The sequence below is a fragment of the Carcharodon carcharias genome, chromosome 8 (genome assembly GCF_017639515.1).
Source record: "Carcharodon carcharias isolate sCarCar2 chromosome 8, sCarCar2.pri, whole genome shotgun sequence".
NCBI classification, from domain to species: domain Eukaryota; kingdom Metazoa; phylum Chordata; class Chondrichthyes; order Lamniformes; family Lamnidae; genus Carcharodon; species Carcharodon carcharias.
Window position 1 is genome coordinate 153895722 of NC_054474.1, and position 20027 is coordinate 153915748.

Genomic DNA, 20027 nt, shown 5'->3' on the forward strand with positions numbered 1-20027 from the left:
GATCTGGGCATCGCTGGCTAGGCCAGCATTTATTGTCCGTCCCTAAGTGCCTTTGTTCAGAGGGTATTTAAGAGCCAACCTCATTGCTGTGGGTCTGGAGTCACATATATGCCAGACCAGGTAAGGACTGTGGCTAATGACACCAGCATCCCCAACTTCGTAAAGACAATTGGGTCTTATTTGGCCTTTCCAAACTTGGTTTGCTGATTCAAGGCAGTTCAAACCTAAAGCTTCCTGTTTTATAGTTTCTGAGAAACCATGGCCACAATTCCAACCCAGTGGATTATTGTAAAGACCCATCTGGTTCACTAATGCCCTTCAGGGCAGGAAATCTGCTGTCCTTACCTGGTCTGGACCAGATGTGACTCCAGACCCACAGCAATGTGGTTGACTCCAAACTGCCTCTGAATTGGCCTAGCAAACCACTCCGTTGTTGGTGGCTCATCGGCACCTGACCGAGGGCAATTATGGGTGGGCTATAAATGGTGGCTTTGCCAGTCATGCTCACATCCAAAGAATGAATAGAAAAACATATCACAATCGCACACGCTAACTCTGGCAAGGCCTTGCTGGATCCTACTGGGCATGAATATCGAGGGTCGTCTATTTGGTCCCATCTGATTCTGTTTCACGAGGCGGGGAAGTACAGCTGGTAAATTGAAAAGGCAGATTGGGCCTTATTGTGAAGTGGGCAAACCCAGAATAATTGTACTGATTTGTTTTGGTTTTGGAATTCTTTGCTTATGGATTGAATGGCCTGAGTGTGTCACAGGCACTATCCAATCATTATAGCACATTCCAGGCTCACGGTTCCCTGAATATTACAGAAAATCGGCACAGCCACTGATGAATTCCAGGAAGGCCCAAGATCACGGGCCATAGTGCAAGTGCTGTGAGTGTTGATCTCAATGCAGGTGGTAGTGGGCAAAGCAGCCCTTAATTCATGACAAAAGCTTTCAGCCTTGCTTAACAAGAGAGGCTTGAGTTTATATAGTGCCTTTCATGACCTCAGGATGCTCCAAAGCACTTTCCAGCCACAGAAGTGCTTTTTCAACTGTCGTCAACACGGAACAGCCAATTTGTATACAGCAAGCTCCCACACACACCGATGAGATAAAGCTCCGATAATCTGCTTTTACCAATGTTGGTTAAAGGATAAACATTGGTTCGGACATGAGAGAAGTGCTGTCTTTGAAAAGTGTCATGGGATCTTTCATGCTTACCTGAAAGACCTGGATTGGTTTGACATCTGATATGTTGGGCATGGGGTGGATAGGGGGGGCTTGAACTCATGACCTTCTAATACAGAAGGAAAGTGAGCTACACACTGAATCATGGGAGCCACCACACCACTGTTAGTGTGGGAAATACTTGGTTGGGGTGCAGGAGTGATCTGTGTAAAGGGATTTGTCATGAAAATATTCCATTGTCCACCATTAATATCCATGAGGGACACTAAAAGGAAGAGAGAGGAAATAATAGTCAGCAAGAATTAATTAGCATGACTTTCTGTTACTTTCAATTAGCGTTTTAAGAGGATGAGGGTAACTTATGTTGCTTTTTAATACCAGTATGCTGTGGCTTCAATGTGGCATAAATAAACCAGAACTAATTGCTACTGAACTCTCTATAAGAGGTTTGAGAACTTGCCAATCCCTGCCAGCCATTATGGGTTTAGTGGGCAACAATATCCTTTGGCAAAGTTTCACATTGTGCATTAGGGGCCTCTTCAATGGCACTTTTCACTGGGATTGTCGGCATCCTTTTTTTCATTAAGGGAGATTGATTCAGGAGCTTTGTCTGATGTTCAGAGCACGGGCTTTGACACAGATACAGATTAATTTTAAGGTAGGAGTAAGAACATAGGAACAGGAGTAGCTGATGTCAGAACTAAAAGGTTATACCAATCAGTAAAGATTGAACAGGCTGAAGCTCTTTTCTCTAGAAAAGAAAAAAACCGAGGAGTGACCTAATAGAGGTCATTAAGATTATAAAAGGGCTTGAAAGGATATTTGTAGAGCAAGCTGTTTCACATGTGGGTGAAACCAGAACTAGGGGGCATAAATATAAGGTAGTCATTAATAAATCCAGTAGGGAATTCAGGAGAGAACTCATTCCCCAGAGAATGGTTAGAATAAGGAACTCACTATTACAGGGGGTGATAGAGCTGACTATGGCATAGATGCATTTAAGGAGAATTTAGATGAAGACATAAGGGACCAATGAACAGGAGGGTATGCTGATGGGTTTAGATGGAGGGTTGGGGGGAGAAAAATGACTGGCGTGGACCTGTTGGGCTGAATAGCCTGATGCTGTGCTGTAAATACATTCTAACTTTGTAGGAGGAGGCCATTCAGCCCCTCGAGGCTGCCTTGTCAATCAATCAAATTGTGGCTGATCTGTATCTCGATTCTGTTTACCCATATTGATTCCCTTACCCCGCAATAGTTTATCAATCTCAGTTTTTAAATTTTCATTTGACTTCCAACCTCAATGTCCTTTTGTGAGAGAAAGTTCTAGGTTCCCACCACCTTCGGTGTAAGGAAGAATCCCCTGCTCTATTTTTCACTAATTGGAGGATTACCAAGGACACGTTACAAGGTTTGTTGACTGACATTGTCTGAAGGAATTCCCGGGATCTTCTGACCTCCAAGTGCCTCAAGTTCTTTATTGGGATGTGGGCATTGTTGGCAAGGTGAGCATTTCTGTGGAAGGGTCATGAGGACTCGAAACGTCAACTCTTTTCTTCTCCGCCGATGCTGCCAGACCTACTGAGTTTTTCCAGGTAATTCTGTTTTTGTTGTGGTGAGCATTTATTGCCCATCTCTAATTGCCCTTGAACTGAGTGGCTTGCTAGGCCATTTCAGAGGGCAGTTAAGAGGCAGCTATATTGTTGCGAGTCTGGAGTCACATGTAAGCCAGGTCAAGTAAGGATGACAGATCTCCTTCCCTAAAGGGGCATTAGTGAACCATCTTACAGCAATCATTGATAATTGTCATGGTCACCATTACTGAGAGTAGCTTTATAATACCAGATTTATTAACTGAATTTAAATTCGTGGTGGGATTTGAACCCACCATTAGTCTGACGTTACCACATTGACACTGTCTCCATAACTGCAGATTCCAAATGCCAAAACGTTCTTTTGAAGTACATTCAACCACCCAATTAGTATTTTCAAATTCTAAGATACACCAGCTTAAAACACAAATGGGTTTTTAAGAAGAGTTCACCTTCATTTCGACTTCAATTTTTTGCATTTTCTGGAGTGGAATTACTGTGGTGTTTTCTGGACTTGTGGAAAAAGTCAGGTTCAACGTGTCCAACTTCCACATAGCTCCCTAAGTGTGAGTTAAATAATTTGACTTCTAAATACAGATATCCTCCAGGCTTTGAAAAAGACATTTGCAATCCCTGAGGGCTAATGATTTTGGATCCTGTCAAACATTGAAGACAAAGTACAGGCAGATAGTCAGTCCCAGTGGGAAAGGTCAGATTAAGAGTACCTTCAAATGTCACAATCTGTTTCTTTCACTCTATCTGTCCAATGAAGGGAACTTAACCATGGGGCTGTGATGTGATCTTCCATTGGTGTTTTTACTTCCATAAAATTACAGTATATTACATTGTGACTTTAGCACAGAAACAGGCCATTGGGACCAATTGATTTATGGTCACATTTATGCTCCAGACGTGCTTCTTTCCATCTTTCTTCATCTAACCCCACCAGCATATCCCTCCATTCTGATCTCCTTCGTTTGTTCATCCAGCTTCCCCTTCAAGGCATCAATGTACCCTCAGCTACTTGTGTTAGGAAGTTCCACATCTTTTTTTGTTAAGAAGTTTCTCCTGGATTTATTGGTGATTATCTTGCATTTCAGAGCCTTACTTTTCATCCCCCCACCCCACCCCCACATCTTGAGTGCAACCTGCATCATAATTTAAAAAACCTTCATTATCACCCTGCAGCTTTCTCTTTTCCAGAGAAAACAGCCCTCTCCCGTTCAATCTTTCTTGATAAATATACCCTTGGTTTTGGTATCATCCTTTTGAATCTTTTTGCACCTTCATCAGTGCCGCTATTTTTTTTTATAATGTGGAGACCAGAATTGTTCACAGTACTCCAAGTGTGGCCGAACCAGGATACTATCAAAGTTGAACATAACAGCTCTGCTAATCGATTATATCTCTTGAGAAATGGACATTAGTGCTTTGTTTGCACTTTTATGGCCTTGTTAAGCTGCGTGCTACTTTTAACCATCCCTTTGCTCCTCTGTGCCATTTAGACTTTCATACCCATGTAATATGTTGCCTCTTTAGTCTTCCTACCAAACTGCACCACCTTACACTTATCTCTATTGAAATGAATTTGCCATTTGCCTGTGCTTGTGCTCAGCAATGCACAGATCATTGCATTGGCTGTACCCGAACCTATAGAAGCATCAGCTGTGGCTCAGTGGGTAGCACACTCATCTGCGGGTTAGAAGGTTGTGGGTTTAAATCCTGTTCCAGAGACTTTAGTACATAATCTACAATGATGCTCCAGTGCAGTAACTGGGGGTCGGTACTGTCTTTTGGATGAGATTTAAATCAATGTCCTGCCTACCTTTGCAGGTAGATGTAAAAGATGTCTATTATTTTGAGTAAGAGCGGTCAGTGCTCCCCTGTGTACTGCGCAAATCCTACCCCCTCAACAAACGTCACTAAACAGATGATCAGATCTTTATCACATTGCTGTTTGTGGGAGTTTGCTGTGTGCAAATTGGCTGCTGTATTTTCTACATTACAACTTCAAGAAGTACTTCATTGGCTGTAAAGTGCCTTGGGACATCCTGAGGTTGTGAAAGGTACTATAGTACCTTTGATTGGTACCCCTTCCACAAAAATCCGCCCGCTCCACCACCAACAGACAGTAGCAGCAGTGTGTACCATCCACAAGATGCACTGCAGAAACTCACCAAGGCTCCTTAGACAGCACTTTCCAAACCCATGACTGCTACCACCTAGATGGACAAGGGCAGCAGACAGATGGAAGTTTCCCTCCAAGCCACTCCATCTTGACTTGGAAATATATCGCCTTTCCTTCACTGTCGCTGGGTCAAAATCCTGGAACTCCCTCCCTAACAGCACTGTGGATATACCTACACCATGCAGCCTGCAGTTGTTCAAGAAGGCAGCTCACCACCTTTTCGAGTGCAATTAGGGATGGGCAATAAATGCTGGCACAGCCAGTGACGCCCACTTCCCATAAATGAATAAAAAAAAATTGCAAGTTCTTTATTTACTGTAGATGATGAGGATCCTGGATTGATGTCTCTTGCTGACTCAGGGGTGTGACTAATGGTTCTTGACTCACAAGCAGGATTATGATTAATGAACTCAGTACAGACCAGCAATTGAACCAGGGATGATTTCAATCTATGTAAGTGTGAACAAAGGTATTCCCCCTCTCCTTGCATCTCTCATCTGTGTTCTTCCCAAATTAGATAACTGGAACAATGAGGAATCCTCACAATCTCCCAAATCAAAAAAAACCCTTGGGACTCTCAAAGTGGTGACCTCAGCTGCAGATGCCCCTTTGGATGAGCAGAGTCAAGGGCAACAGAATATGGTAAGCACAATGCAACTGGTGGTTTATGTAGAGAAAAGCAAAATACTGCAGATGCTGGAAATCTGAAACAAAAACAAAAATTGCTGGAAAAACTCAGCAGGTCTGACAGCATCTAAGAGAAAGACAGGTTTTTTTTGGAAACGTATACTTTATTCATAATACATCTGAAAGAACATTATAAAACATTTCTAAATGCCCATCACAAAAAAAGCAATCAGATTCAACTTTTATATATGGATTATGAGGTGCTTCAATACGATCAATGAATATTACAATCATTTCAATATAGTCATTACAGACAGTAAGACAATGCAAGGATATTGGAGTTATCGACAGACATCATTTTGCACTCTGAGATGCTTCAATACAGTTATGATGCATTTATTATTCACTGCATACACTTATTGTGAGTCGTACAGTCCGAGGGGTCAATACCTTTCCCAGCCCCTCGGTGCACTATGGCAGGAAGGTCTTAACATTTCAATCCTGTATGACTCTTCTTCAGAACAAAAGAGAAGTAAAAATGTGGTGACTGTTTAAATGGGGGGTGGTGGGACAGGTGAAGCTGGACAGAAGGCCAGAGGCGAAGGAAAGATTGCAAAAGATCTCATAATCAAAATGTTGAAGGGGTGTTGATGGTGGTGATAACGGCTAAAGGAGGTGCTAATGGTGACATTAAGAGTAGAAAGCAGAATGAGCAAGTGAGAGATGGCCCTTGTGGGGGTGAGGTGGGGGGAGGGGACAGTGTGGGAGAAAAGATCGAAATAGGCTAAAAGGTGGGGATGAAACAATGAATGGAAATAAATTTTAAAAATAGATAAAAATTTGAAAAAAGGGGTGAGCGTGGAGGAGAGAGTTCATGATCTGAAGTTGTTGAACTCTAAATGTTAAGTCCAGAAGGCTGTAAAGTGCCTAGTCGGAAGATGAGGTGCTGTTCCTCCAGTTTGCGTTGAGCTTCACTGGAAAATTGCAGCAGGCCAAGGATGGACATGTGGGCATGAGAGCAGGACGGTGTGTTGAAATGGCAAGCGACGAGAAGATCTGGGTCATGCTTGCGGACAGACCGAAGGTGTTCCGCAAAGCGGTCACCCAGTCTGTGTTTGTTCTCCCCAATGTAGAGGAGACCGCATTGGGAGTGGGGGTGGGGTGGGAGTTTTTTGTGGTGGTTTATATAATTACCTTCATTAAATAAGATGGTTGACTCTCATTGGTCAGTTAGTGAATAGCCCTCTGTGAAGCCTTTCAGACCAAGATACCATGCTTGAACGCTTAGTCCATAATGAGTTGGCTGACCTCATCCAATGTGACAATAAGGACACTCAGAAGACCGAGGGAAGAAAAATACATCAGCTCAGGCCCTTCGTCCTGACTGGCCTGCAGTGACCCCTGCTGGAAAGTGCATTGGGTGAGGATAGGATCAATTTTGTTTCTTTAATTTTGTCCGCCTTCTCCAAAACACTTTCCCACCTTCACCCCCACTTTGGCCAAATAGCTTACTGATGCTCGTTTCCAAATACACATCAGGGAACAAACAATGTCTATAAAGTTATAACCCAGCAGGAGTCTGAACCTTCAAGAAGAAGAGGTTAAAAGTGAAGGGGGAAGAGATAAAGTATGGTCAAATGATTTAACAGGCTGTAATCTTATTTGGTGATTTCATAAACTGAGAGTTCAGAGTTTGAGCATATGCCCAGCTACATAGTTTGAAAGGATTTCCTGGTGTTCATTAAGAATGAATTTGTTAATGTACACTGTATTAGTCATGTTTTACACAGGATAAAAAAACAGTAATCGAATTCAGTAAAATAGAGTTGGTCAATTCTAGTGCAATATTGAAATGTGTAGAGCTCCATTAATAATCAAGCCTTCACTGTGCACAATACTTGTACCTAGTTCAACCAAGTTTGCCCAAGTGTACTATGAATGTATCAGGATTTCTTCAAACCTAAAAATTGGACAATTTGCAAATCTTTGGACCACAGCCCATTTAATCATTCCTCAAACAATTCAGTTGAAAGCAAAACAACGAAAAACGTGTATCAAATACAAGTAAATGACTCAAGGATGATTGGACTAAATCAGGCAGCTGCTTTTGGTTAAAACTTACTTTTGAACTAAATGTCCTCAGCATTAACATTTAACGCTCAGGAATGCAGTGTGCTCAGATTACACACATTAACAGAAAATGGGAATTGATTTGGCTCATTATAGAATTCTATAAAAGTGTGACTGAATGGGAAGAGGTTAGAATTCCTTATGATGGGAAAGAATGAGAAAGGGTTGGCTCATTTGGATTCTGTACAGCAGGAATCAGTGGAAATAGATTTGTTGCAATCCTGTACAATGCAACAGCAGTTGAGTCCTTTAGGATTCTATACAATGGGAGATGCTGGCAAGGGGTTTGATTCATTGAAATTTTACCCTTGGAACAAGTATTTATAGACTTGGGGATAATGTTGATTACGTATCTTGTAATTTTGATACTGTTTAGACTAGATATTTATGATCTTGTTTATTTAAAAGTGTGTTAGGTCAAAGATTTACATTACTGCTGAAATTTGAACATATGGGTTACTGGAGCTTTTTAATTTTGTAATAAAAAGAAGTAATGCTTAGTAAATATGATGTATAATACATGTGTAATAAAAGCCTTGCATCTTGAGCACCCATGACACATTTGAAAGTGTCACCAAATGCAAAGTGTGCACTCGATTGGCTAGCATAACATTTTCAAGAAACAGTAACAAATCACACATGAACTATCTTTAAGAGAAAAATGTAGTTTTGTGTAGACCTTTGCTGATACTGATAATCCTGCTGCTCTACAAGGGATTTACAAGCATCTGCCATCCTACACTCTTCCCTTCCTCTAAAAAACACCAGGATGGACACATTTACAACGGCAGCAATTTCTGAGCAGTGACTCATGACGCGTTCACCCTGAGCAGTTTAAACGTCGCATCCACACACCAGAACCCAGGATAGTCAGGAACTGCACCACAGAAGATAAACCCAGCTGAATGTTGGCAAACCGCTTAAGGCTAGAGTGTGACTGAGCTGCACCACACTGGCCAACTAATCTCAGCCCTTGGGATTCCGTTTTGTGTTTCATAGTTTGTGGTTAAAATGAGAACTTACATTTGGGTTTCCCCACTGTAGAATCCTCCTGCTGCAAGTTTGGAGCAGATGGCTACGATTGTTCTGAAACCTTCTGAAAAGACAGTGACGGAGGTGGCTGAGGTTCACTCAGGGAAAGGTTTACTTAACACTGGTAAGAAGGGGAAAAAGCCTTTCACATTCCGATTTCTTTCTTTCTTAATTTCTCTTTTCGTACCTGCTAACCTTTTCCCCCGCTACTCCTCGAGGCATTTGGTTCCTCTCTGGAACACTGTACCACAGATGCCAATCGCCCTTCATCTAAGTGGGCCATCCTTCACCTGTGTGTCTGGACCATGAATGTTAGCAAGCTATTAGATCACAAGGGCATGAACTAGGGTTGGCAGCTGTGATTAAACTTACTCCTGGAGGTTTCATCCATCCAACACATTCCGCCCTTGTGACGCGCTGCCTTCCTACGCCAAATGGAAAGCAAAAAGACTCATCACCCAATTGGATGATGTCTGACTGTTGGCCAAATAACCTCCCCCCACCCACCCCCCCACCACCATTTTCAATATTATTATATCTGGTGAAGAGAAATGTTCAAAGAAAATGACAAAAAAACTCCCCCTCAATGTCCATATGATATTTCTCCACGATTGCAAACAGCAGTGTTCTGGAGATTGCTCTTCAATTCCCGGAGACTCCAGGCCAATCCTGGGAGGGTTGGCAACCCTGGCATGACACTGAGCCTGCCCGTCGTCTCCTCTAGTGCTTCCAAACACATAGAGCGGCTGGATGCTGAACTAATTTCCTTCTAAGGAGGGAAGAGTCTGGATAGAACTGGGGGCATCCTGTAGTCTGGTCCGATTCAAATCTGAAACTTTACCTGTTGTACTGTGGGTGACAGAACAGCATCACTTCAGCTGTGGCTTGGTTGGCAGCTCTCTCACCTCTCAGTCAGAGGGTCTGAGTTTTAGGCCCCATTGGGGCTGGGGCTGGGGCTGGAGGGGGACTGGGGCTAAAAATAGCACCACCAGCCTCTGTGCTGGTTCCTTGGCTCCTTCCCTCCCCCAGGCCATTTTCCTGGAGGCACAAAGGGGATGGAATAGCTGCCAATCCTCACATGGGGGAGTAGCTGATTTAAACCAATTAATGGCTTATTAAGGCTTATACATGTAGACCACCTGGGATTTGCCAGCTGACCTTGGGGTTCCTGGTGGCATGGAATGAGTTTAGCTGCCGAGACACGGCCTTCTGGCAGCAGTGAGTTATTTAATTGTCCACCACCGTCCGTTGATGGACAATTAGACAGCTCATGGCAGCCGGAGGCTCCACAAATATCCCCATCCTCAATGATGGGGGAACCCAGCACATCAGTGCAAAAGACAAGGCTGAAGCATTTGCAACAATCTTCAGCCTGAAGTGCTGAGCGGATGATCTATCTCCGCCTCCTCTGGAGATCCCCAGCATCACTAATGCCAGTCTTCAGCCAATTCAATTCACTCCACCTGATATCAAGAAACAGCTGAAGGCACTGGATACTGCAAAGGCTATAGGCCCTGACAATATTCCAGCAATAGTACTGAAGACTTCTGCTCCAAAATTTGCTACGCCCCTAGCCAAGCTGTTCCAGTACAGCTACAACACTGGCACCTACCCGGATATGTGGAAAATTGCCCAGGTATGTCCTGTACACACAAAGCAGGGCAAATCCAACCTGGCCAATTACCGCCCATCAGTCTACTCGATCATCAATAAAGGATGGAAGGAGTCATCAACAATGCTATCAAGTGGCACTTGCTTAGCAATAACCTGCTCACTGACACTCAGTTTGGGTTCCGCCAGGGTCACTCAACTCTTGACTTCATTATAGCCTTGATTCAAACATGTACAAAAGAGCTGAACTCCAGAAGTGAGGTGAGAGTGATTACTCTTGACATCAAGGAGCATTTGATCGAGTGTGGCAGCATGGAGCCCTAGCAAATCTGGAGTCAATGGAAATTGGGGAAAACTCTCCACAGGTTGGAGTCATACCTAGCATGAAGGTGGTTGTTGGAGTTAATCATCACAGTTCTAGGACATCACTGCAAGAGTTTCTCCAGGGTATTGTCCTAGGCCCAATAATTTTCAGCTGCTTCATCAATGACCTTCCTTCCATCTTAAGGTCAGAAGTGGGGATGTACATTACGGTGTTCAGCACCATTTGTAACTCCTCAGATACTGAAGCAGTCCGTGTCCAAATGCAGCAAAACCTGGACAATATCCAGACTTGGGCTGACAAGTGGAAAGTAACATTCGCACCACACAAGTGCTAGGCAATGACCATCCCCAACAAGAGCGAATCTAACCATGTTCAATGGCACTTTCAACATCCTGGGGGTTACCTTTGACCAGAAACTGAACTGGACCAGCCATATAAAGACTCCATCTACAAGAGCAGGTCAGAGACTAGGAATCCTGTGGCCAGTAACTCATCTCTTGACTCCCCAAAGCCTGTCCTCCATCTACAAGGCACAAATCAAGAGTTTGATGGAATACTTTCCACTTGCCTGGATGAGCTCCAACAAAATTCGATGCTCAACACCATCCAGGACAATGCTGTCCCTTTGATTGGCACTTCATCCACAAACATTCACTCCCTACACAGTAGCAGCAGTGTGTCCCATCTACTAGATGCACTGCAGGAACCCACCAAGGCTCCTTCCACACCCACGACCTCTACCATCTAGAAGATCAAGGGCGGCAGACACATGGGAACACCACCACCTGGAAGTTCCTGCCCAAGCCACTCACCACCCTGACTTGGAAATATATCATCGTTCCTTCACTGTCGCTGGACCAAAATCCTGGAACTCCCTTCCTAACAGCACTGTGGGTGTACCTATACCACATGGACTGCAGTGGTTCAAGAAGCGGATCATCACCACCTTCTCAAGGCAATTAGGGATGGGTAATAAATGCTGGCCTAGCCAGAGATACCCACATCTCATGAATGAATAAAAAAAAACTCACCATCACTCCCCCTTACAACTCCCATAGCTGTGCCCTGGCTGCAACATTTAAACTTAGAAATTTTAGAGAGAGGGCACCTCCATTTTGAAGCACCCCCTCTCTCACTTACTTTCTATACCATCTTGCTGCTGCTTCAAGCTGGAAGGCACCTGATTGGCCCTCCAGCTTTGAGAACCTGCCTGCGTCCTTAATTGCTCTCAGGCCATTAATTGCACGCTCCAGGGAAACTCCCATTGAGTGACTATTTCCCGCAGAGTTTGGGCTTCTGATGCCCTTTGAGCCTGATGGGGTGAGGGGGGAGGTCCAGAATTCAATAGGGAAAATCCTGCCCTGAAGGGCCAAGCAACCTATTCTCATAATTTCACCTTTTAGACTTGGTAACTGATATTGGGTGAGGGACACATGCACCTGGTCTACTCTATCATTGTTGGTGTGTTTGGGTGACATACATACCTTGAACTATGAGTCACCATCACCTTTCACTCAGGCACTGGATGAACTCCCTGACTTCCATTAAACTTTCACTTGAATCCCACAAACAAGCACAGGGGCTACAGTTTAACTTCTCGTACTCCCTCAGTACTTCATTGGAGTACTTGAGCTCTTGAGCTCAAAATCACGGTGCTGGCTTCAAACCCACAACCTGTACCAGATGTTAAGATGCTACCAAGGCAACACAGTTGGCACAACAGAGTGGTATTCATCCCACGAGTAGAAACAGAGGACTGGATTTTCACAAATGAGTCATGAAGCTCAAGTCAAGAAATTTCCCGACTTGGCAGATCCATCTCCATATAAATAAACCCCGCATATACTGTTGTCGCTCTGGGGAGGTGGGGTCGAATTGGATCAGGCCTGCCAACCCCAGAAGCAGTTCAGATGTTGCAACAGAGGCAGGCAAGTGCCAAGGCAGTTTGATCAGAAGGCCTGCTTCCGTTCTCTGAGGCTATGTCCCATTTGTATTAGAGGCCATTAAGGCCCTCTAGCCTTCATTCGTCACACCCCCTCACCTCCCCGTGCACCCTCTGTGCCCCATTGTCTTTTCCATGTCCACTCACCCTGTATGCCAATATGTACCGAAACAATGAGCCATAGAGTAACAAATGCTCACGGAAAAAAAAAATCCATTCAGCATCGTTCCTTGAAAAAAATAATTGTTTCCCTTAAAAGCTTATAAATTGTCAATCAGACATTGTCATTCATAGGTTCAATAACAGAAGCTTTACCACACTTCATGCATCTTTAACCGTATCCAAATAAACATACAGACATTGAAAAAAGCCAGATCAAAGAAGATCATAAGAAATAGAACACATGAAGGGGAAATCATGCCTGACAAATTTATTGGAATTCTCTGAGGAGGTAACAAGCAGGATAGCTAAAGGGCAACTAATAGATGTAATATATTTGGATTTCCAAAAGGCGTTCGATAAGGTATTGCACATAAGGCTACTTAATAAGATAAGAACCCATGGTGTGGGGGTAGCATATTAGCACAGATAGAGGACTGACTAACTAATAGAAGATAGACAGTTGAGATAAAGGGGGCATTTTCAGGATGGCAACCTGTAACTAGTGGAGTGATACAGGGAACAGTGCTGAGGTCACAGTTATTTACAATATATATTAATGACTTGGATGAGGGAAATTAATGTACCATCACCAAGTTTGCAAATGACACAAAAATAGGAAGGCAAGTGGTGAAGATGATACAAAGAGTCTACAGAGGGAAATAGGTTAAGTGAATGGGCAAAAACTTGGCAGATGGAATATAATGTGGGAAAATGTGAGGTTATACACTTTGGCAGGAAGAATAGAAGAGCTGAATATTATTAAAATAGAGAAAGACTGCAGAAAGCTGCAGCACAGAGATTTGGGAGTCCTTGCGCATGAATCCCAAAAAGCTAACATACAAGTTCAACTGGTAATAGGGAAGGCAAATGGAATGTTGGTCTTTATTTCAAGGGAAATGGAGTATAAAAATAGGGAAGTTTTGCTAAAACTAAACTAGGCACTAGTTAGACCACACCTAGAATACTATGAACAGTTTTGGTCCCATTATCTAAGGAAAGGTATACTGGCATTGGAAGCAGTACAGAAAAAGTTCACTAGGTTGATCCTGGGTATGGAAGGATTTTCTCATGAGGAGAGGTTGAGTAGGTTGGGCCTGTACTCATTGGAGTTTAGAAGAATGAGAGGTGACATTTTTGAAACATATAAGATTCTTAAGGTGCTTGACAGGGTAGATGCTGAGAGGTTGATTCCCCTTGTGGGAGAGTCTAGGACCAGAGGGCATAATCTCAGAGTAAGGGGCTGTCTTTTTAAGACTGAGTTGAGGAGGAATTTCTTCTCTGAGGGTAATTAATCTGTGTAATTCTTTATCACAGAGGGCTGTAGAGGCTGGTCGTTAAGTATATTCAAGGCTGAGATAGACAGATTTTTAATCAGTAAGGAAATCAAAGATTATGGGGAAAAGGCAGGAAAGTGGAGTTGAGGATTATCAGAACAGCCATGATCTCATTGAATAGTGGAGCAGACTTGATGGGCCGAATGGCCTACTACTCCTATGTCTTATGGTCTGATAAGGAGCAGGAGTAGGCCTTTTGGCTCACTGAGCCTGCTTTGTCAATTGATAAGATCATGGCTGACCTGATTGTGACCTTAATTCCACTTTCCTGACTGTCCCATATCATTTTAATTCCTCTGTTGATTAAAAATCTGCCTAACTCAGCCTTGAAAATATCCATTTTTTAAAAAATTCTTTCACGGAATGTGAGCATCGCTGGCTAGGCCAGCATTTTTATAGTCTATCCCTAATTGCTCTTGAGAAGGCAGTGGTGAGCCACCACCTTGAAACATTGCAGTCCATGTGGTGTAGGTACACCCACAGTGCTGTTAGGAAGAGAGTTCCAGGATTTTGAACCAGTGACAGTGAAGGAACGACGATATGTTTTCAAGTCAGGATTGTGAGAGCCTTGGAGGGAAACTTCCGGAGGTGGTGATCCCATGCATCTGCTGCCCTTGTCCGTCTTGGTGGTAGAGGTTGTGCGTTTGGAAGGTGCTTTCGAAGGAGCCTTGGTAAGTTTCCGCTGTGCATCTTGTAGATGATGCACACTGCTGTCACTGTACGTCGGTGGTGGAGGCAGTGAACGTTGAAGGTGTTGGATGGGGTGCCACTCAAGCGGGCTGCTTTTTCCTGGATGGTGTCAAGCTTCTTGAATGTTGCTGGAGTTGCACACATCCAGGCAAGAAATTCATTGCACATTTGCCATAGCCATCATATCATGGTATTTGACAGGAGAGTTCTCACTCTTAGTTCCACACCATTGCCTATGGTGGGGCTTTTCATTGAACTGTGAACTGGTATTTGTTTTTCATTCCAGAGCCAGCCCTGGAACCAACCATGGGAGAAAACCGCAATTCCCCACTGAGGCGTGAACTGACGAATTGTAAAGCAATGATGTGCAACATACGGAGTGAGCAGAATAGGCAAAGGAGGGAAAAGTTAAAGATGGAGGAAGCTGAGTTGTGCAGACAGCTGGAGGTTTGTCATGTACATCAATGGGAACAACATCAGGGGAGATGATGGTGTAGTGATAATGTCACTGAATTTGTAAACCAGACGCCCAGGTTAATGTTCCGGTGGACAAGGGTTCAAATCTCACCACAGCAGCTGGTGGAATTTAAGTTCAGTTAATAATCTGGAATTGAAAACTAGTCTCAGTAATGGTGACCATGAAACCATTGACTCTTGTTGTAAGAAACCATCTGGTTTGCTAATGTCCTTTAGAGAATGAAATCTGCTGTCCTTAACTGGTCTGGCCCATATGTAACTCCAGACCCACAGCAATACATGGCTAACTCTGAAGTGGTGTGGCAAACCACTCAGTTCAAGGGCAATTAGGGATGGGCAACAAATGCTGGCTTTGCCAGTGAAACATGCATCCCATGAAAGAATAAATTTAGAAAAATATAAGCATCTTTAAAGAAAGAAATTGCATTTAGATAGCACCTTTATTTTCAGGATGTCCCAAAGCTCTTCACAGCCAATGAGCTATTGTTGTTCACACAATGCAGCATCATTACATTAAAAACGGAATAATCCAGTAATTTTATTTACGCATTATAAACACCACAGGAAATTCAGAAGTATACGTATTAAGAAAATGACTCGCATAATTTGAGTTAAACAACTTTGAATTATGACTGAATCTAGGAGCAGTTTTATCTAACATTCAGGAGCCACTCAAACTCTGGGGTGATGAATGTTTAAAATGCCAGCTGAGCTCTGAGTGATGCAGTTTCTCGCTCTGAAGTGATTCTTATGTCTGTGTTTTGACTGTTTGCCTGGCCTATGTGACAGTAATATTTTTTCATTCCTGCTGTTTTTATTCCAGGAGTATGATGCCTTTATCAGTAAGACACAGGCTGAATTGATATCAGATGCTGACATCAACCTGATTCTAAAGCCACAAATTAAAACCCCTGTTGCAGCCCAGCACAAGCCACGAATGATTTTCCCTTGGCTGCAGAGGTACAGAGATGATAGGAAATAAACTTCACTATTACAAATAGATCTTTATCATACTTCAAGGTGTGGAGGACATTATTAATCGCCAGATGTAGTTCATGTCACATTGTGTCTATGAAATTGAAATCTGACCTGCAAGGAGGAGAAATTATTGTCCCACACTTAGAATGAGTGCCAAACTTGGAGGTCACTGAGTTTGCAGTTAGCGGTGACAGCAGCAGATGAGGTCCTCCTGTCCGTTTCAGTGTCCTGAGGGGAAAAGGATGGGAAAAATTCAGCCGACGTTCCTGGTCCTGATCGCTATCCATAGACCATTGATCGCTATCAAAAAGGCAGAGAGTGCTCGTTGAGTCAGGCTGAACATTGATGTCCTGAATGCTAACACTGACTCTTAAGTCTGTCGTTCTTAGAATTACACAGCACAGAAAGAGGCCTCCAGACATGTATTGCTAAACCTGTCTGCCTCGGTGCACCTCTGTCTCCTTCAAAAGCTTCCTTACTCTGATCCACCTGCTCCCAGCTCTGGCCCAGGAGCTTGGCCGCTTGGTGCCAAGGTTCCTCTTGCTCCCAACTTTCCCCTTGCAAGTGCGGATCTGAAAATAAGAGTGCCCACACCCAACCACCGATTGCACTACGCTGTCTGATCAGCACAACAGCTTTCTATACAGAGTTGAATAAATGCTCCAGAATTGAGCCTTTGAGGTTGCTGCCCCTTCCCCTCTATCCCCATCCCTATGGGCAAATCAGGCAATAAGATAAGCCAAGGCAATAAGATAGGCCCAGCCAAAAATAGATGATCCCTGTTAACCCCCCCCCCACCACCACCACCCACCATCCAAAGCCACTTTCACTGAGCTGTTTTGATACTCTCCTCTCCTCCCTTTGCACACAGTTCTTTCAAGTAGTGAAATGATAAGCAGAGTAGATAGAAGCAGGAGAATACGAGGAATCAAAAGGAGGAGGAGGAAGATGAGTGAAGAAAACTGAAGAATGGGAACAATTTTTAAAAAAAACCAGGAGGAGGAACAGGATATCCGGCCCCTCGAGCCTGTTTTGCCATTCATTAAGACCATGGCTGAACTTTCCCCTTCAACCCCACTTTCCCGCCCTATCCCCACACCCCTTGTTTCCTTAGTATCCAAAGATCTATTGATCCCAGTCTTGAATATGTTCATCTACTGAGCATCCACAGCTCCCTGAAGTTGAGAATGCCAGAGATTCATTCTGTTAAGAAATTTCTCCTTCTCAGCCCAAAATGACCAACCCCTTATCCTAAGATTATGACCCTTGGTTCTCGACTCTTCAACCACAAGAAACAGCCTCTCAGCTTCTACCCTGTCGAGCCCGCTTAGAGTTTTATACATTTCAATGAGATAAAAACAGTGAAGAAATTAGATAAGAGGAGATAAAGGAGCAAGAGACATAAGAAAAATTCAGACAATTTACTGACACCACTCTTGAGTGTGAAGCAGAAGTTGTTCCCTTTGATTCCTTGTCTTCCCTGCCCATAGTGAAACTATTTGGATCCTTCCTCTTCTCCTTTACATTCTCAGTTCAAACTTGTGAAGATTATTATCTTTAGCAAAGCCACCAGGAGATAAACCACTAATAAAACCTAATGCCAACTAAATTTCAAGATGCCAGAGAGCCATTATTCATGCAAGATTTCCTTTTCTGTTTAGGTCTAACATTCTTAAGAGTCCAGCAAAAGCAAATAGTGAGATCTTTCAACCACAAGACATGCCTTCAAAGCAAGGTAGGGAGATGTACAATGATTCATATAACAATTCTAATTTTTAAGGTATTTGATACCTTTTAATGGAACTGCTGACCATCATGGAGTGTTGAACATGCTCTTATCTTATTTTAACTGTCACTTCAGGTGAAAAAGCTAAATACATGGAAAAGATCTTGAAGCCACAAGAGATTACTGGATCTGTGGATGTGAGTTGTCCACCTGGTAAGTCTGAGATTGGCGACCAACCATCCCATGATCCTGTCTCCCAACTTCCTCTTTCCTCCATGCCAGTTGATGAGAATCGGTGTGCAGAAAACCAATCTGAAATGCTTGCCACTTATTTGTCTCCAGAATCATCCGGAAGTTCAGATATAGTCATTGAGTCTTCAGATTCATCCCATGACAGCATTGAAGAGATTCTCCAATATAGTGACACTGACTATACAGCTTGCAATAGAAATAAAAACAATGGTTCATCTGATGACACTTTGACTGACAGATCTTCAATTGTACTTAAAGAAGAGGGAAATGTGATATTGTCATCAAAACCAACAGAATCATTGTTTGGAAGCAAGTCCCAGTTGTACCCAAATGATAACTGGGATGATTTTGCTACCAAGTCAACAGATAATTCATTGCAAACCTCTGCCCACCATACATTGAATAATAATACCAACCTGGAAGCAAAAGAAAGCATGGAGCTTGGGAATATTCAACTAAATAATATCAAAAGTTCAGAAAACACCAAAGAGAGCTGGTTTGGATTGGCTAATCATTCTGAAAAGGTTTCTAGTTTCAGGGCTTCATCTAACCATCAGCCTACATTAGTGTTGGCAGGAAATGAAATACTTAAACCTGAAAGAGAGGTGGATCGTCAGAAAATGACAACTGCTGGATCACCCCTTGGAAAGGATGATAACTTCTGTGAAGTTACTGCAATTCCATTTTCCTTGAGAAGTAGCCATGTCTGGAAAAAGAGTGCAGCTTTAGCACATGGTCAACTAGCTCCTGGTAGTGGCCCCAGGACTGCAGAGCTTATTTCACCAACGCTCCCTTTTTCATACATGGATGACATTGCTAGCGCTGAAGAAAATCCGAAAGACCAAGACCGTGTCTCGTTGCGTAATGAGGCAGTGCAGTCACCTGCAAGAAATACTCTGTGTGCAAATGAAAATTTGCCATCTTCACTTGAAACAAATCCATTAAGAAGTGAAACTGTTGAAGAAATGGCCCTGTATAGAGCAGGCAGGTCACCTGTGGCTGAAGATGTTGCATCTAAAAATGATGAATTGTCATCTTTGAATGATAAACAGAAGTCATGCGGTAGCCAGACTTCATCTCCAGTTTTAAAGGAGTCTTCATGCAAAGAGGTAGACTTGGTTTCAGTCAAAGGAATCGGCTCATCAGTTCTGGAGGAACAGCCAAACCTTGTAGAAGAAATCTCATCTATAAAAGAGGAGCTGCTATCTTCAGTTGAGGAAGACAGTATGTTCAGTATAAAAGAATTAAACTCTCCAGTTGATGAATTAATGTTATATGAAAGCAAAGCCTTTCCACTTCCAGATGAAGCTGATATCTCTTTTGAAAGTGAAGATTTTCCTCCGCCACCTGAAGAAATTATTTTGTTAATAAACAAAGAGCTTCCATCTCCAATTGGAGAAAATACCTTTGTTAGAATTGAAGCTCTACCACTGCTATCTGTTGATAACTCTTTGATAAATAAAGGGTTACCATCTTCAGGTGAAAAACACAATTTGGTGAACACTGATGATTTCACTCTTCTTCTTTCTCCCGATGAAGAAAGGGCAAGTGCTGCGACAGAGAAAAGCAAACAGCCACTCAGAGCAAGTGGAGAAGAGGAAACTAGCACACAGTTTGGCAAGGAAAACCTTCTTTTATTCGAATCCTTAAGAATCCACATACCTCAAGCAGAACAACAACTACCAGATCCTTTAAAGGACTTTAATGTTGGAGACCGGGTGTTAGTGAGTCATGATGAGCTTGGCACTTTCAAGTGTGAAGACCATACATC

At 43.1% G+C, this 20027-nt stretch overlaps 1 protein-coding gene across 1 annotated transcript in view; it reads left to right on the plus strand.

Annotated features, from left to right (window-relative positions):
* The window catches only part of LOC121281522, a 68995-nt gene extending 49034 nt beyond the window's left edge, over window positions 1-19961 (plus strand). The window contains exons 17-23 of the mRNA XM_041194469.1: window positions 5488-5612; window positions 8772-8883; window positions 15110-15270; window positions 16124-16260; window positions 17940-18013; window positions 18140-19800; window positions 19908-19961. Coding sequence (XP_041050403.1) covers window positions 5488-5612; window positions 8772-8883; window positions 15110-15270; window positions 16124-16260; window positions 17940-18013; window positions 18140-19800; window positions 19908-19961 — 2324 coding nt within the window. The remainder of the gene's footprint in view (window positions 1-5487; window positions 5613-8771; window positions 8884-15109; window positions 15271-16123; window positions 16261-17939; window positions 18014-18139; window positions 19801-19907) is intronic.
* The last annotated feature ends 66 nt before the right edge of the window (window positions 19962-20027 follow it).